Source organism: Mercenaria mercenaria, chromosome 1 (assembly GCF_021730395.1).
Source record: "Mercenaria mercenaria strain notata chromosome 1, MADL_Memer_1, whole genome shotgun sequence".
Lineage (NCBI taxonomy): Eukaryota > Metazoa > Mollusca > Bivalvia > Venerida > Veneridae > Mercenaria > Mercenaria mercenaria.
Window position 1 is genome coordinate 39,099,863 of NC_069361.1, and position 17,021 is coordinate 39,116,883.

Consider the following 17,021-nt stretch of genomic DNA (forward strand, 5'->3'; position numbering starts at 1 on the left):
ACTGTAACTGATCATTTTTCACACTGGGTAGAATAATCCCTATCCCTAATCATAGTGGCAGGATTTCCTCTATAAAGTTTCAGTTAATCACAGTCTACTACTTGACATCAACATCTTTTTTTTTTTGGACACCTGGAGGACATAATTGTGATCATTTAGTTTTTTCTAAATGAGGTATGGATCAGTACAAGGTGCTTGTAACTTTGAACATACAGACTCTTTTCTTCTTATATTAAATAACCATATTATAAAAGGAAATCAAAAAATAGATAAAGATTATTGACAATTTATGGCATTGTACACAGAAAAACTATTGTTTTTACAGTAAACAGATGTTATAAATATATATATGTAAAAGTTGTGGCGACCTTGGGATTATTATCAATTTTTTTGGTTTTAGTAGCGTAATTTGGAGGCATTCATTAACTGAAATTCTAATATAAACGACATCAAAACAACACAAATTTCTATTTCAAACTCATTTACTCTTACGAATGATTTAATTATGCATAAATCACATTCAATATTTCATTATCCTCAAATATATCAACTTAATAATTCAAATTCTTTAACAAAATTATTTCAACAGCCTAGAACTGTATCTAATACCAAATATCAGTTGATTACCATTAGTGTTATTGAGGTAAAATCTCATTTAATATTCATCCAAACTTTTCGGTTCTTAAAATTACCAAAGCAAGCCAAAATATTTATTAGATGTATCAATTATTCTGAATATAAGTTTTTGTTGTCACGACAGTTCTGCCAGCTTTTGCTGAAATCTGAGCTTATACGCCGATACGCCCCCTCCCTGGCAGAATCCCGTGAGTGGCGTAAAAATTGCAAAAAAGCTCAGAATTCCGCCGGTAAACAAATTAAAAATAATCTTAAAGAAATCTTATATGAAACATAGTAAGATTTTACTACAAATCTGTGCACGATACATATTTAATACACGAGTGTGTGTTCGGTGTCAACTTGTAAGCACAATGTCCAGCTTTATAGTGCTGCCTCACTGGAATATCACGCCGTAGACACGGGACATGATACCCCACCCAGCCACAATATATTGACACCAGGCTGACCAGTGCTAGCACTATCCTCTTAATACTGAGTAACAAGCGAGGAAGCTATTAGTACCATTTTTTACGTCTTTGATATGAAGCGGCCAGAGATCGAACCCACGACCTCCCGCTCTCGAAGCGGACGCTCTACCACTTAGCTACCGAGGCGGTACATAATTAATGAATACCTAAAATACCGTAAAGAACAGACTCTTATAAGTGATAAAATCTTCACATGTTTTCAGATAATGTAAATATAAACAAAGACTCCCAATGTTTACTTCAGACGGTCTACTTAGTATATAGTGACGTAACGTACAGAGCGCCACCTACATCAGCCAATACACACTTTACATGTCTTAAACATTTAACATGTAAAATAGCCGTTTACAGCTTAAATATTTGGATTTATAAGGTATTAGGTAGATTAACATCGAAATTCATCATTCAGCTTTACGAGGATACAGACTCTCATACCCTTAAAATATGCTATCTTTACATATACATAGCCCACCCGTATGCATAACAAAGCGGGGTTTTTAACTTGCAACATTTATACAGATTAATCATAGAGGATTAAATATATTCCAATACCATTACACTTGACAACAATGGGACGAGAATATACTGATAATACGCAGGGGTTACATTATCACCTCCACTAGTATGATTATCAGTTTCACTGTTACATTCAACTTCACTATCCTCGTCGTCTTCATCTTCTTGGAAAGTAGCAAAAACTCTTGCTGGCCCTCCACTGCCGTCGTATATTTTAATAACCGCTGCATAGATAGTAGACCCAATTTCCGGGACTGAGTCTAAATTCGCAACAAACTCGACACCAGGAACTTCTGCTTTTCCGAGAATCTGGTGCACAATAAATGTCTGCGATGGACCATAATCATTTGAAGGCGTGTCTACACCGACAACATTGACATCTCTTTCTTGAATCAACCACTCAACAGTGTCTTGATGCCAACCAGGAAAATGATAGGAGCTTGAGTCATCTGGAGTCTCGGTTCCAAATGTGAGCTTTCTATTTGGATATTTTGAAGACCATCCAGAGTTCATAATTACAACTGCCCCAGTTGGAATTGTTTTATTGTGTTTGGATTCCCAGGCTAGAAGGTCTTTTTTGGTAACTTGGTAATCCGGATTTCCGGCTACCTTTGCCTGCAAACAACACCAAAAATTTCTCGTAATTATCAACTTTCTATATAAAGTGATAAATATATCAACAGCACGTTTTCAGTAGTTTACGGATGCTGCAACATCTGTTCATAGATTTTACCATGAAATAGATTGAATGCTGAATAAAAATGGAACGATAAAACTTTGTTTTAACTCAATATGTTTTACATCACACCCGAAAAAGTGGGGTATATTTTCTTATGCATTTCGACTGGTTGATATGTAGGACAGTCTGTCGGTAGACCACTCGATATCACACCATATTCCGAAGAGTTATGGGGTCTACGAGCATCAGATTTCATTAGATGATTGCTTGTGGTTAGTACAGCTACAACAGCAAATAATTCGTAACAACATGACAAAAAATCAAGTTTTTATCAACAGTAGATGGCCTCTTTTGTTTAGTGGTCATTAGGGAAAAGGACAAGGTCTCAGCGTACCGTACTTGAGACTAAAATCTACATGCCCAATATGTTATCACTTTATATAAGAAACTATACCCTATGGCTGAAATATTTTAGCATTATTGTAATACTCAATTGGTCTTAAAATTTTGTTTCCAATACATGTGCTTATTAGATAAATCCCCAGTTTCTTTGTGAATATAAGGGATCATTTCTTTTCTAACTGCAACACAATGAATGGTGACAAGTGATTGGAACAACAAAATTATTACGAGATTTTGACAAAACGACAGTAAGTTAACACTCGGTTCTTTTATTTGTTTTACATTAAGAGTTGTAAGCTACAATACAGAACAACCTTCTTCTGAAGAAAATTTAACTGGACGATAGTAATAACAGTAAACTTTTAATTAGGTCATGAGTCATCTTACATATGTCAAATTTTGTCATTAGTTTTCACCATGTGTCAAAATTATCTTTATCTTTACATTCTGCATATGAATTGTTTTTGTAAGTATCTTGGTAGGACCTTATTGTGTGTAACTTACTATACATTCCACATCAATATTTGTGCTTGAAATTGTGTTGCTGATCTCACTTAAGTCACGTAAGAATTTCTATTGTTTTAATTTATTGTTGGTGATTAAGATACCAAAACTCGATCTTGAATTATAAGAATGGTTCCTTTCTTGCATTAAACTGAATCATAACGTGAGCCGCGCCATGTAAAAACCAACATAGTGGCTTTGCGACCAGCATGGATCCAGACCAGCCTGCGCATCTGCGCAGTCTGGTCAGGATCCATGCAGTTCGCTTTCAAAGCCTATTGGGAATAGAGAAACTTCTAGCGAACAGCACGGATCTTGACCAGACTGCGCGGATGACACTATGTTGGTTTTCTCATGGTACGGCTCACGTAATGATTTCTGGATAGAACTGAATATTCTTTGTTTTTTATCACCGGAAATTCGAGATATGATACCACCTGACTCCAGCTAATTAAAACCCTGAAATTAAATTTATTTTTATTGCTGATGTGAACATTTACATATAACTGTTGTATACAATACATAGAGTAAGTCATTTTCTTAATGTTGACCTTTCTTATCAACCGTATTAAAAATTACGTATCAATGCCTACATCCTTTCAGGTAAATGTGATTCAAACTGCTATTAATAGCATCGCATGAATATTAGTGCATATCAAATATTTCTCTCCTACCTTGGTAAGTTTTCCAGGAATTTCGCGAGCATTGCATATTAAAAAAGCTTTATATCTGTGATATTACGTACAGCTACGCATACATTTAAAGTGATTTTTGTCAAAACTACTTTCAATCCGCTTGTAAAAATGAATACAGCTACTGTTGTAAATTACGCTTTACAGAAGCCACTATGAAAAGGACCTTGTACACGATGTCTCGTCGAGAAGCAGTGTAAAATGATTTTTGCTTCTTTTATACTTAAAAGTAACAACTTCTAAAACAAAATCTTTTTTTTTTCTTTAACTGACGTCCCACTGATAAAAAAATAGTGGTACTGTCACCTTAATGTTGATGATAACTCCAGGTCCCATTAACTTCTCCATTGGAATTTGATGTACTCTAAGTTCCCCTTCGGCAAAATGTGCTGGTGCGTCAACATGTGTTCCTGTGTGCTCCCCCATTTGAATGTTATTGAACTCATACCTTGAAAAATAAAATAAAAATTGTGTGTGTGTGTGTTCGGGTTTAACGTCTTTTTCAACAATTTTTCAGTCATATAAACGACGGTGTCTACTTGTAGCAGTGAGCACAATGCCCAACTTTATAGTGCTGCCTCACTGGAATATCACGCCGTAGACACGTGGCGTGATACCCCACCCAGTCACATTATACTGACACCGGGCTGACCAGTCCTAGCACTATCCCCTTAATGTTGAGCGCCAAGCGAGGAAGCTGCTAGTACCATTTTTTACGTCTTTGGTATGACGCGGCCGGGGATCGAACCCACGACCTCCCGCACTCGAAGCGGACGCTCTACCACTAGGCTACCGAGGCGGTTAAAATAAAAATTGAACACATTGTATATATAATAACATAATATTAAGTAATATTTTCAATATGCGATACATCTCGACTGATTCTTGTGTACAGGGTTGACAATATGTTCTAAATTAAGAGATTTAAAGAGAATTGTAGGTAGCTGTTCTATATGACAAACAATGATACGTTCAAAAGACTCGTCAGTTTATTTATAAGTTCAAAGAAAAATGCAGACATTAAGCCAGCTAAAACTTTTCCTAGAACAGTCAGATTATAAATAGTTTTAAGAAGATAATATTTGTTATGTTTTCTCTAACAGGTTTCTAACAGTAATATATATTACCCACTGGTGCAATACCTCTGTACGTGTTATACCCTACTCCTAGGTATTCTGTAAGAACCATGGTCATGGAGGGGAAAATATACTAACATGTTTCAATCGTGCATTTCATACTGAAAGCACGCAGTTCGGTAAATGTGTACTATGGATATCAAACAAGTAGTAATTTATCTTCCATTGTGTACCGGTCACATTTCTTCAATACTTCATATCTTACAAAAACAACGCGTAGTTTATAGTTTTTTTCAACGTTACATAAAAAAAACTTGCTTGACCTTCCCTGGTGAAGTTCCGTTCTAGATTACAAAAACATTGTGACTGGCTCTTGTGAAAATGTATGTCAATCGTCATTTTACTACACGTGTTCGCTATACTACTATGTGAATATGCAGCATAAATGTGCAAAATGAATAAAATAAACAGAACAGATGTAGACCAATGTATGATTTCAAATTAAAAATCATATACAAGATGAATTTCATTCATCATTTTGAGTTGTAGTGTAAAATTTTGAATTTTCTTTAATTCTGGTTTTGTTTGTTTACGTTTCGCCTAACATGTGCACACTGCCGCGACTTATTGACCGGGTGTTCATTAGGGAAGGTCACGCAAGTTTTATCTGTAACGTTGACGAAAGCATAAAATATGTTGATAATCTCAGCAATATGGAATATTGAGACAATGTGACTGGTGCACGTTGGAAGATAAATTTAAGTTGAGAAATGAAACGGGTTAGTGTATGTTCCCCTTCATGACCATGGTTCTTTTAGAATACCTAGGGGTAGGGTATAACATGTGCAGAGGTATTTTCTTTCTGGTCTGGTACCAGTGATATTACCAATAGTCATCGAATTGACCACGGTGCACGACTGTTAAGTTAAAGGGCAGATCTCCAGGCCAGTACGGTTGGTTAGGACCAAGGTTGTGAGTCAAGTCAACAGTTTTTGAATCGACGTGACCTGTGATGAAGGCCAGTATAGCTAGCGGAGTAAAAGTCGCAAAATGCATTGTCTCTCGGAAAAATCTGAAACATACATACATACATACATACATATATACATATGAGTGTATATTTACTAAACGATAAAGTGGTAATATAAACTTAATAAATAGTTCATAATTTAAGAATTGTTCGTTTATGTTCTAGATTTACCTCTAAGCTCTAACTAGCATCACAGAGATTTATATATGGAAATATATCCTATGACGAATATAAACCTTGAGAGCATTAAAATGCTTTGAGTATTTATTATACACAGATTGTGAAATGATTTGAATGATAACATCTCAAAATTGCTAAATGCTTTGTTATATACTGAATTGATCAGAGGAAGTAGAAAATACTTTATACAAAGGAAAGCTTCTTTGAGAATATATTTGTATAATATTACATGTACTTCTATTTTGTAGAAAGTATCAAACTCCTTTTTCGAAAGTATTTTTATTTTTTTAACTTTGTTTTGCTTTTGTGTGCAACATATTTATCTAGATACTCATAGTAATAAAATATCATATGGTTAACTAATATATTTTTCTTAAACATAGCAGTATTTTGTCATTTTGACAGTTCTTCTCTCACTTTCATTTTGCCAACGTTTTGAAATGCCTATGTTTTGTAATATTTTCAACATTTGGAGTACCTAGAGAAATCTGTTAGACACACAATAATTGTAGATATGATATCCAAATATTTTTGGAAAAGAAGTGTGATATTTTGTACAAAACTATATGTGGGCAGCCAAAGTGCATGTACCTGTAATTCAAGATAACATTTATCATTCCAGACAGAAAATCCTCTCTTCAAAGACACTTCTACTTATTCTGAACAGTTTGATATTCACTTTATAAAGCTTTCCGTCTGTGATTAAATATTGATTGATAAGATATATAAAATCAATAAAGATAAAAAAAATCAAAACGGAAAAAATCATTTTTCTTCGGAATTGTAGGGAAAATTTAAAAAATGGATATTTGCTCTTGTCAACGCATATATGGGCGTAATTTTTAACAACAATATAATTCGAAACTTCGAATTGAAACTGGTAGATATGCAGTGAACAGAAGAGAACGACATCAACGTTACTGTACAATATGTAATAAAAGAGATATTGAAGATGAATATCATTTCATACTTATGTCATGCAGTGACATAAGTGTTAAACAACGGTTAAATTATTTGTTTTAAAATTTTAAAAATAGTTGTATATTGTAAAAACTTGAATTTTGTGAATAATCTTAAAAGAACAAAAAAATGCATGCTGTCATTATAGAAATGTTTTTTTTTCTTACTAGATTGATAAAACTTGCAGTGTCAAAGTAATTGCTTTTAAATGTCTGTTGATAGACTTATTGCATTTTATTACATAATCTTTATATCTGTTTAGTAAGATAATAATCTCTTGACACGTAGACAAAGGTCTCTTGCCACGTGAAATCACGTGAAACCTCACTAGGTATCGCGGTATGCGAGATTTGTTGCTAGGTTTCCTGCAATATCATTGGTTAATTTTATTGTTGTCATGAACCTCATAAAAAGTCAATGATAACAGAAGCAGAAGAATTTTACCTACGAAATAAGAAGGACATATACTTCTGTGTTTCATGTCGAGATATCCGGCTAGATAATTACAAAGTTTTAATTAATTCTATTGTGTTTATAGAAATTATTGTTATTATGTGGACATCCATATATTGTTGTTGAAAACTGAATAAAAGAAGAAACAGAATCTGGATTTTGCTAATTCCCTCAATTAAGCGGACTTGAGCTAAACAAATAAATAAATACTCGAAAAACAGAATTTGAGCAAAAAAAATATTCCCCAAAGAAACTTCACGTAATACGCGCTGCATTACACTTGGTGCTAGAAACCGGGTACAAGGAGCTTAAATGTTCACTTGACTTTCTTGATACAATCACAAAAGCGAGTGCATCTACACGTAACTATTTGGAACTTGTGAATTCACAAACAGGTGGAGATAATTTTAACTGCAAAGATGAGTATTTATGGACATACACCGGAACTCCGTAAACAGAGCAAATGGATGACAAAACCAAACATAGTGTCGTGTGTACGCGGTGTGGACTTACACATAAATTTGAGAAGTGCCGCGCGCTGTCCGCTTCGTGCAATAAATGTTTGAAACAAGGACATTTTGCTAGAACATGCTCGGCAAAAAGAGTACGAAACACCATCACAAAATCAGCAAAGCAACAAGTACGGGACAAGCTAAGAATGACTGAATTTGTAAACCGGAAACTAATGGAATTGGTATTTCCATTCCATGAGGAAGACGACACGTTCTTCATAGGTTGTACAACGAATACATCCTTGCTTAATTCAAAGTAATGGGTCGAGAAAACGACAATGTAATGATCTGAATGCAAGCATACTTGCTAAACAAACGCAGGAGGAACTGGACAAAGTAAGAAATTCCCTTGACGAGATCAACCGAGGAAAGGAGGTACTCATTGCGGAAAATGAAAAGCTGAGGAATGCTACAGCTGAGATGGAGTCCAGTGTAGCAGAACCGAAATTGGAACTGGCGTCACAACAAAACGAGTCTCAGAAAGAAGACGTTGAGGTGGTCAAACAGTCATATAAGAAACAAGCTGAAAATTTAGAGACACTCCTTCTCTGGTTACATGAAGATACGGGGAATCGCTTCATAGGATCGACCAGTGAGCAACTTATGCAATACTTCTACCATTACATATCCGTTAGACGTAATCACGAAGAACAGTTAAAGAAACTGACAGAAACTGTGTCCGAGTTAGCCAAGAATATGAACGGTGTAATTGACCGAAGCAGCGATCTAAGCAGTGGCAGAAATAATGGCAAACACTGGAATCACAATAAAAGAGGACGTGGTTATGTCAGGAGATAACAAATATTTATAGTTGGTGTATCGACTTAAAATTACAAGGACTGGAAATTATAGTTTAAAAAAAAATCTTGCTTTTTGACTGCGGCGTTATGATTAAGTAAATTGTTTATTTCAAAAATTATTGTAAAAAACATTATTCATATTTCATTTCACGGGAGTGAAAACTATTGACGCGTGGGTGATGTCATGCAGTGACGTAAGTGTTAAACAACGGTTAAATTATTTGTTTTAAAATTTTAAAAATAGTTGTATATTGTAAAAACTTGAATTTTGTGAATAATCTTAAAAGAACAAAAGAAAAATGCATGCTGTCATTATAGAAATGTTGTTTTTTTTTCTTACTAGATTGATAAAATCTTGCAGTGTCAAAGTAATTGCTTTTAAATGTCTGCTGATAGACTGTTGCATTTTTTACATAATCCTTTTATCTGTTTAGTAAGATAATAATCTCTTGACACGTAGACAAAGGTCTCTTGCCACGTGAAATCTCACTAGGTATCGCGGTATGCGAGATTTGTTGCTAAGGGACATGTAGGTTTCCTGCAATATCATTGGCTAATTTTATTGTTGTCATGAACCTCATAAAAAGTCAATGATAACAAAAGCAGAAGGATTTTACCTACGAAATAAGAAGGACATATACTTCTGTGTTTCATGTCGAGATATCCGACTAGATAATTACAAAGTTTTAATTTATTCTATTGTGTTTATAGAAATTATTTTTATTATGTGGACATCCATATATTGTTGTTGAAAACTGAATAAAAGAAGAAACAGAATCTGGATTTTGCTAATTCCCTCAATTAAGCGGACTTGAGCTAAACTAATAAATAAATACTCGAAAAACAGACTTTGAGCAAAAAAAATATTCCCCAAAGAAACTTCACGTAACACGCGCTGCATTACACTTATTTGTGAGGCCTATCAACCACTTAGAAGATTATATGTTAGACCATATTTTTACAGAAACCCAAGTGTACATAAATTTAATGAACTGATGAAATCATCACTTAAACAAGAGGGCCATGATGGCCCTATATCGCTCACCTGTTATCACTGCACTTAAGACAAGTCTTCAAGGTCAAAAGATCATAACAGAAATCAACCAAAAGAATTATGAGAAAATATAGTTGAAATTTTCTTTAAGTAATTTTAAAAACACGATTTGAAAACTTTTTGTAGAGGTCCACTAGGCAATGCTACATGTCAAATATCTAAGCTCTTCTGGTTTATTTTTAGAAAATTTTGAAGATTTTTCTATGTACAATCAAGTAACCCCATGGGGCAGGGTCAATTTGACCCCAGGGGTCATGATTTGAATAAATTTTGTAAAAGTCTATTAGGCAATGCTCCATGTCAAATATCTAAGATCTAGGCCTTCTGGTTTATTTTTAGAATTTTTTTTAAAGATTTTCCTATGTAAAATCAAGTGACCCCTAGGGCGGAGTCAGTTTTGACCCCGAGGGACAAGGTTTGAACCAGTTTTGTAGAGGTCCACTAGGCAATGCTACATGTCAAATATCTAGTCTCTAGGCCTTCTAGTTTATTTTTAGAAAATTTTTGAAGATTTTCCTATGTAAAATCAAGTGACCCCTGGGGCGGGGTCAATTTTGACCCAGGGGGTCATGATATGAACAAATTTTGTAGAGGTCCACTAGGTAATGCTACATGTGAAATATCTAAGCTCTAGGCCTTCTGGTTTATTTTAAGAAAACTTTTGAAGATTTTCATATGTAAAGTCAAGTGACCCCTAGGGCGGGGTCAATTTTGAACCCCGGGTCATAATTTGAACAACTTTAGTAGAGGTTCACTAGGCAATGCTACATGTCAAATATCTAAGCTCTAGGGCTTCTGGTTTTTGAGAAGAAGATTTTTTAAATATTTTCCTATGTAAAATCAAGTGACCCCTGCGGCGGGGTCAATTTTGACCCCGGGGGCCATGATTTGAATAAATTTTGTAGAGGTCCACTAGGCAATGCTACATGTGAAATATCTAAGCTCTAGGCCTTCTGGTTTATTTTGTGAATTTTTTTGAAGATTTTCCTATGTAAAATCAAGTGACCCCTGGGGCGGGGTCAATTTTGACCCCGGGGTCATGATTTGAACAATTTTAGTAGAGGTCTACTAGGCAATGCTACATGTTAAATATCTAAGCTCTAAGGCTTCTGGTTTTTGAGAAGAAGATTTTTTAAGATTTTCTTATGTAAAATCAAGTGACCCCTGGGGCGGGGTCAATTTTGACCCCGGGGTCATGATTTGAACAAACTTGGTAGAGGTCCACTAAGCAATGCTTCACAGCAAAATATCTAAGCTCTAGGGCTTCTGGTTTTTGAGAAGAAGATTTTTAAAGTTTTTCCTTTCGGTTGCCATGGCAACCAGTGTTCTGCATGGAATTCAATTCTTTGAACAATTTTGAAAGGGGGCCATCCAAGGAACATCCCTGTGAAGTTTCATCAAAATTGACCTGTTGGTTTAGGAGGAGATGTTGTTTAAAGGAAAGTGTGGACGGACGTACAACGGACGGACGGACGGACGGACGCCGGACGGTGAGCGATCACTGTACCTCACCCTGAGCACTTTGTGCTCAGATGAGCTAAAAACTTAAGTAGACTTGTGTGCGAAGCGTTTGCATTACGAAATAGTCTGCAGTATTAACAATATATACATAGTTGTAAATAATTGTTTTATGTATTTATTTAGAATCTGTACATATTATTAATTAATCGATATTGTTGATGAAAATTGTTGCAATTTCTATGCAGTGAGAAGCTTGGTAGAATTATATTTCTATTCTTCAATTCGTCTGAAATGGTTGTAATATGCATTAATATCTGCAATGTGCATATTCGATTAAATAAAATGCAACTTTTGATATGAGGCATTATTGACAAATATGCAGTGACAGATACACCCTTGAAGAGGTTAAACTTGATTCTACATTTTACATTGAAATAGTATAGATCTAGCACATTTATCAAAATGCAGAATTTATTCATTTTGTCTATTTATAACACTTTTGACAGGATGCGTTAACATGCCTAGGCAACAGTGCATAGGTAACAGACAGGGCATAGGGCAATTTAGTTATTTTCCACAGGTACTTGGTTGCACTGATAGTATTTTTCTTATATTGGCCTGTACCTACTGTTTGTTTGTTTTAATACGTGCACCACTGCTCCCTGTATTCAAAAACATTATTTACTGTAAGTGAATCCCTTTTATTAAAAAAGTTAAAATTTTAGGTTTTGGTATATTATTACATATATAGATCTATCTATCCTCAGACCAAATTTTTAAGATTCTTTAAAAAGCGAATTTTCGACATACCATCAATGCAACCAAGTGCCTGTGTTATTTTCTAGTGCTTAGAATGCTGTAGTAATAAAATTTAAAATGACTGCCACATCAGTAGAAAATATCATTATTATGTTGGTACATATTATAGATTTACATTAAATTTTATTAAAATTTACATACCTACCTGCAACAAATTGGATCGGGTATCCGAAACTATCAGTACAGCGTAACGCGGGTTGTCTACACTCCGTCAATACACATCACCTGTGTAAACTGATGGGTAAATCAACTTCCTATGTAATTTACTTATCCGGGTGTAAATTTCGGCATAGGAGAGATCGTGTTTGTATATAAATCCGTTGTATTTTCTATTTTTAGAACTGATAAGACAGTAACCGGGTGGGCAGAAGCCGAACGTCCATGTTTTTTGTAAACAGAGATGTTTTTCTAACGGCCTAAACTTTCTTAAAAAAACACAAATCATATCAATAATATTACTACAATGAAAAAATACTAGAATAGTATTACCCAACACAGTTTAATATGAATGGAATGAAACGTTAGTGTACTGTTTGATTACTGGCCAAATTTCTGGGCATATTTATTGTGAAAATTGATATTGTACGGATCAGGCCACAACAAATTGAAAAGTTGTTTACCGGATTTCTTTTCTTTTTGAAAATGGAGAGACGAGTTTTGAACAAAACACGAGCGAGCGAAGAGCGAAGAAATATATATATCAAATATTGGTTAACGTTTGACAGCAAAACTTGAGAGAAAAGTTTAGGCAATTAGAATAAAAGAAAACCTTAAAAGAAGATAGGAGTGAATTATCAATACATGTATTTCACAGTATAATAAAATGATTACAAAATGTGACTAGAACAATTCAGTGGACTGAATAGTATTAATTATTCAGAATACAATGCTGTAACTTATAAAGAGGAGTTAATATGACCAGAATATATCTAAAGTACAAATACCTTAAATTATCACAAAAATATCATTAAAATGTAAAATACAATAGTACAGCCTTAAAGAATAGAAAGTGTGTAGCTAGAAAAAATGTAATATATTGCTTATGCTGTAACCTTATATATAATACATCAGGTTTGCTGTGACTAGAATTAATGTAGAATACAATGGTGGAAACTTAAATGATAGGAGGGTCTTAATGTGACAGGCATAAAATTGATGTAAACTACAATGGCATAACCTTAAAGTATGGACTAGAATGCTTTAACACACAAACTGCTCTTCAAAATTCAAAAACTATTGTCATTCCCAAGGTATTTCTGGTTCTTTGATTTTCTGAAGCCAAATTAAAGTCAGATTAAAAGGTGAATTAATAATACATTTGTTTATGTTTCCTTCATATCTCCAGTTTTGACCTATCAAGTATACTGTTCCAGTTATTAGGCACTCCAATGTTTGAACAATTTGACCATATTTCACACACCCAACTCAACGAACCGGTGATTTAATCGTTCAACATTTGGCAACTCGTGTTTTGTCCACACACAAAAAATCCATTGTTAGGTGCAGCTTTATTAGGATTTTCATAAATCATGACATTTTAATGCCATTTTCGTCACAAATGATATTACCAAGACCCTTGACTTTGATGAATATGCCAGGAAAAGTATCTCTGAGATTGCCTGAATGGCAATTTCCCGATTTCTTAACCCGTATATCAATTCCAGGTTTTACTCTTCGTTTCCCGGATAAAGGACGTTACGCCATCACGTCCGGTTTATCAAACAATATTATGTCATCAGAACGTCTTGATGACCAATACAAAAAAAAATATATATATATATACATGTATATATATATTAACGTTGATACAAGGTCAGCATGGGTGTATCACGTGACGTCATTGTACATTATTTCAAAATGTAAACTGCCTGAAGATATATGTATTGAAAGCGCTTGCAGTGAAGAATTAAAATAATTGTAAAACACAGAAGTCTGCTGCTGTTTATTCCTTACAAGTTGAACTAAATATATATATATATATATATATATATATATATATATATATATATATATATATATATATATATATATATATATATATATATATAAAACATTTTTTATTTGAAAACATGTCTTTTGTATCAGGTGAACTGAATTTATGGTGACTTCTGTGGTAGTCAGTTTAATCAGTACTGACACAAAGGAACACTAAATGTGACAGCAAGCAAATTTGACTGTCAATATTGCTTAACAAACCTTCCCGACACATAGAACATAGAAGGCCATGGGGAAAATATTCCTCCTTGACAAGATAAAAAGAATGAAAAGAAAAAATCCAACTGTCTTGATGCGGTTCAAAGAAGCATACAGTCGTGATAGCATGGAGCATTTTGAACATCTTTAGATACCATTGCACACAAAAAAAGTTTTGTCTAGTAGAATTTGGGACGTTCAACAGTTTCTAAAGACATCCATTTGTCTGTAACTAATATTTTGTTTTCTTTTTCTCGTATTAACACTGATTAAGGTAAGAATTCCTTCATGATAAATCTAGTATAATAATAATAATGATAGTGTTTATAAAGGAGATGACACATGGTCAAACTAAGATGGATAACTATTTTGAACCAGTTAATATTTACGCAGAAATGCATCGCCGGTTAATGAACAAATAGCTGAAGCGTTTTAGCATTTACATAATACATATTTTGGGTAGACCGTAGACAAGATAGTCAAGCTGGAATTAAATTAAATAGAATACTATCCATTAGCGGCTAGAAGTTGCCTCATATTACTAGCTGAGCAAAAAAACTGGTTCTTCATACCAAAATGATGATAAAAAATGTTTCCTGTGTTCCAAGTTAGCTGCATTACACCCAATAGCCAGACAAAGCCATACAGCGAGTGTTAACCAGTATATTACATATGAAAATAACTGAACTTATCTGACTTTGTCTTCTCCTTATCCTTTTCTTTGCAATTATCGAAACTTTACTGCAAATTCTTCTTACTATTTATATCACAAGACATAGACCTTACTTTGGTCTTGTGATACACCCATGCTGACCTTGTAGCATAGCGTTAGCCAATAACTATGGTAACTGATTTCTGCCATTTCGTGTTTTCGTGTCGGCGGGGCGAAAACACGACAACACGAAAACTCGAAAACTCGACAAATACCTAATTTGTCGACTTTGTATAAATTTGTCGTATCGGTGCCCTTTATTTGTCGAGTTTTCGTGTTTTCGTGTCGGCGGGGAGAAAACACGACAACACGAAAACTCGGCAAATTAGGTATTAGTTGGTAATCTAAAACATAAATCTCCAGCACGTGATAACAATATATTTCAGAAATCGTGCATTATAATATACAGAAAAGTGGTGTCAACATGGTAATATTGACAATATGATAATGTTGTAAGGCAATTTGAATTTTGACTTATACGACGCTGATAAATGTCGGCTTTTGAAAGAAATTTGTGAATTTTTGCATTAGGTAATGCTATTTCCAAAACCTGTAACCCATTGAAGTTAAAAGGATTCAGTTTATTAACAAAACCTTTTCTACAGTCTACAAGTTTATTTCTTTCCTTCATTAACAATAGCCGTCGTAGATAAATTGTTACTTGAATAAAATAAAATATATATCTCCCCAATTTCTCTTCCAATTCCTTTCAAAGATAATTATCAATATTATGTTCCTAAATCGGTTGCCTCCAATGTGACGTCGAAATAAACTTGACAAATTGTGTATCATTGGAAAGATGTTTTTATAAGACAAATTTGAAAATAAACCTTTATCATGAAAACGCTGCTTAAAATACCTGAAAAATTCGACGTTATCGGTCATGTTTAAAGATTAACAGAAGCAAAATGGAGAATTATAGAAAACCAGTCTGTTTAAATTTTGAAAATTTCATAACAGTCCGTTGAAAAATTGGTGGTTGGCATTCCATCCTAATTGTTCTCTTTTCTTAATACATATATATATTTATTTATAAGTACATAGTACGCATTAATACATACAATAATTTAGTCGCGTTACATAACAGAATAGAACAGAGCAGAACAGAACAGAATTTTATTCATTTAAGCAGTACAAGTTCATCATCACTACATCAACATAGTGGAAATAAGACTTTGACTTTTCTGGGCTTTTCAATTATTTGTTATTATCTGGACGTAGCGTGATATGTCACTTTTTACTTGTATAACATTTCATAAAGATTAATTGCATAATCACGTCTATATGTTCGTGAGAAGGCGCCCACAGTGGAAATGAAAGTAACAAAATGACGCAAAATTTGTTAAGAAACTGGCTTCCACCTAATACCCGATTAGCAGAATTTTCTTGTAATTGTTGATGCCTGTATAATAATTTTGAGGTTTATTTTGCCCATATTTGTGCACATTAACCTTGACTGGTGTGGAGTTAATCAAAGGGCTCGCCTTAAGCCAATTTTGTTATTTTATTATCCATTTTGAGAATGAGGTTAGAGTGAAAATAATTTTAAAATACTTCACTATAATAAGCATAATGTGTCGTTTTTAAAATACAAAATGTATACAAAATCAACTGTTTTGAATGAAGTATATCGAAATTTTTAATGGTTTTGTAAAATTATCCCTCGTGTGAAAATCACGACATTAAAAATATCCACATCTGTGAAATAAGAAGTGTTTTGTTTTTTTTCGAGTCCGGCAGTTGTATTATATTCTCTATAAAAGTCTCAAACAAAATTGACTGCTACAATAAAAGGCCAGACATAGTTTTAAAATACACTTTTTATTATGATAATTATTTCATATCCTGTCATTACTATGTAAAATCTATTAA

The 17,021-nt window shown here is 33.9% G+C and overlaps 1 protein-coding gene across 3 annotated transcripts; it reads right to left on the reverse strand.

The window, feature by feature from the left end:
• Positions 1 to 464: 464 nt before the first annotated feature.
• LOC123541204 (isatin hydrolase-like) lies at positions 465 to 12,667 on the reverse strand. 3 transcript variants are annotated; one of them, XM_045326627.2, is made up of 4 exons: positions 12,386 to 12,666; positions 5,862 to 6,047; positions 4,206 to 4,347; positions 465 to 2,237 (listed from the first exon to the last, which is right to left on the reverse strand). In XM_045326627.2, the coding sequence occupies exons 2-4, from the start codon at positions 6,029 to 6,031 to the stop codon at positions 1,641 to 1,643; spliced, it is 909 nt and encodes a 302-aa protein (XP_045182562.2). In that variant the 5' UTR covers positions 6,032 to 6,047; positions 12,386 to 12,666; the 3' UTR covers positions 465 to 1,640. The 3 variants fall into 3 exon arrangements, with proteins under 3 accessions (XP_045182562.2, XP_045182554.2, XP_045182568.2); XM_045326619.2 differs by having other exon boundaries at positions 12,390 to 12,664; XM_045326633.2 differs by lacking the exon at positions 5,862 to 6,047 and having other exon boundaries at positions 12,390 to 12,667.
• Positions 12,668 to 17,021: the final 4,354 nt, after the last annotated feature.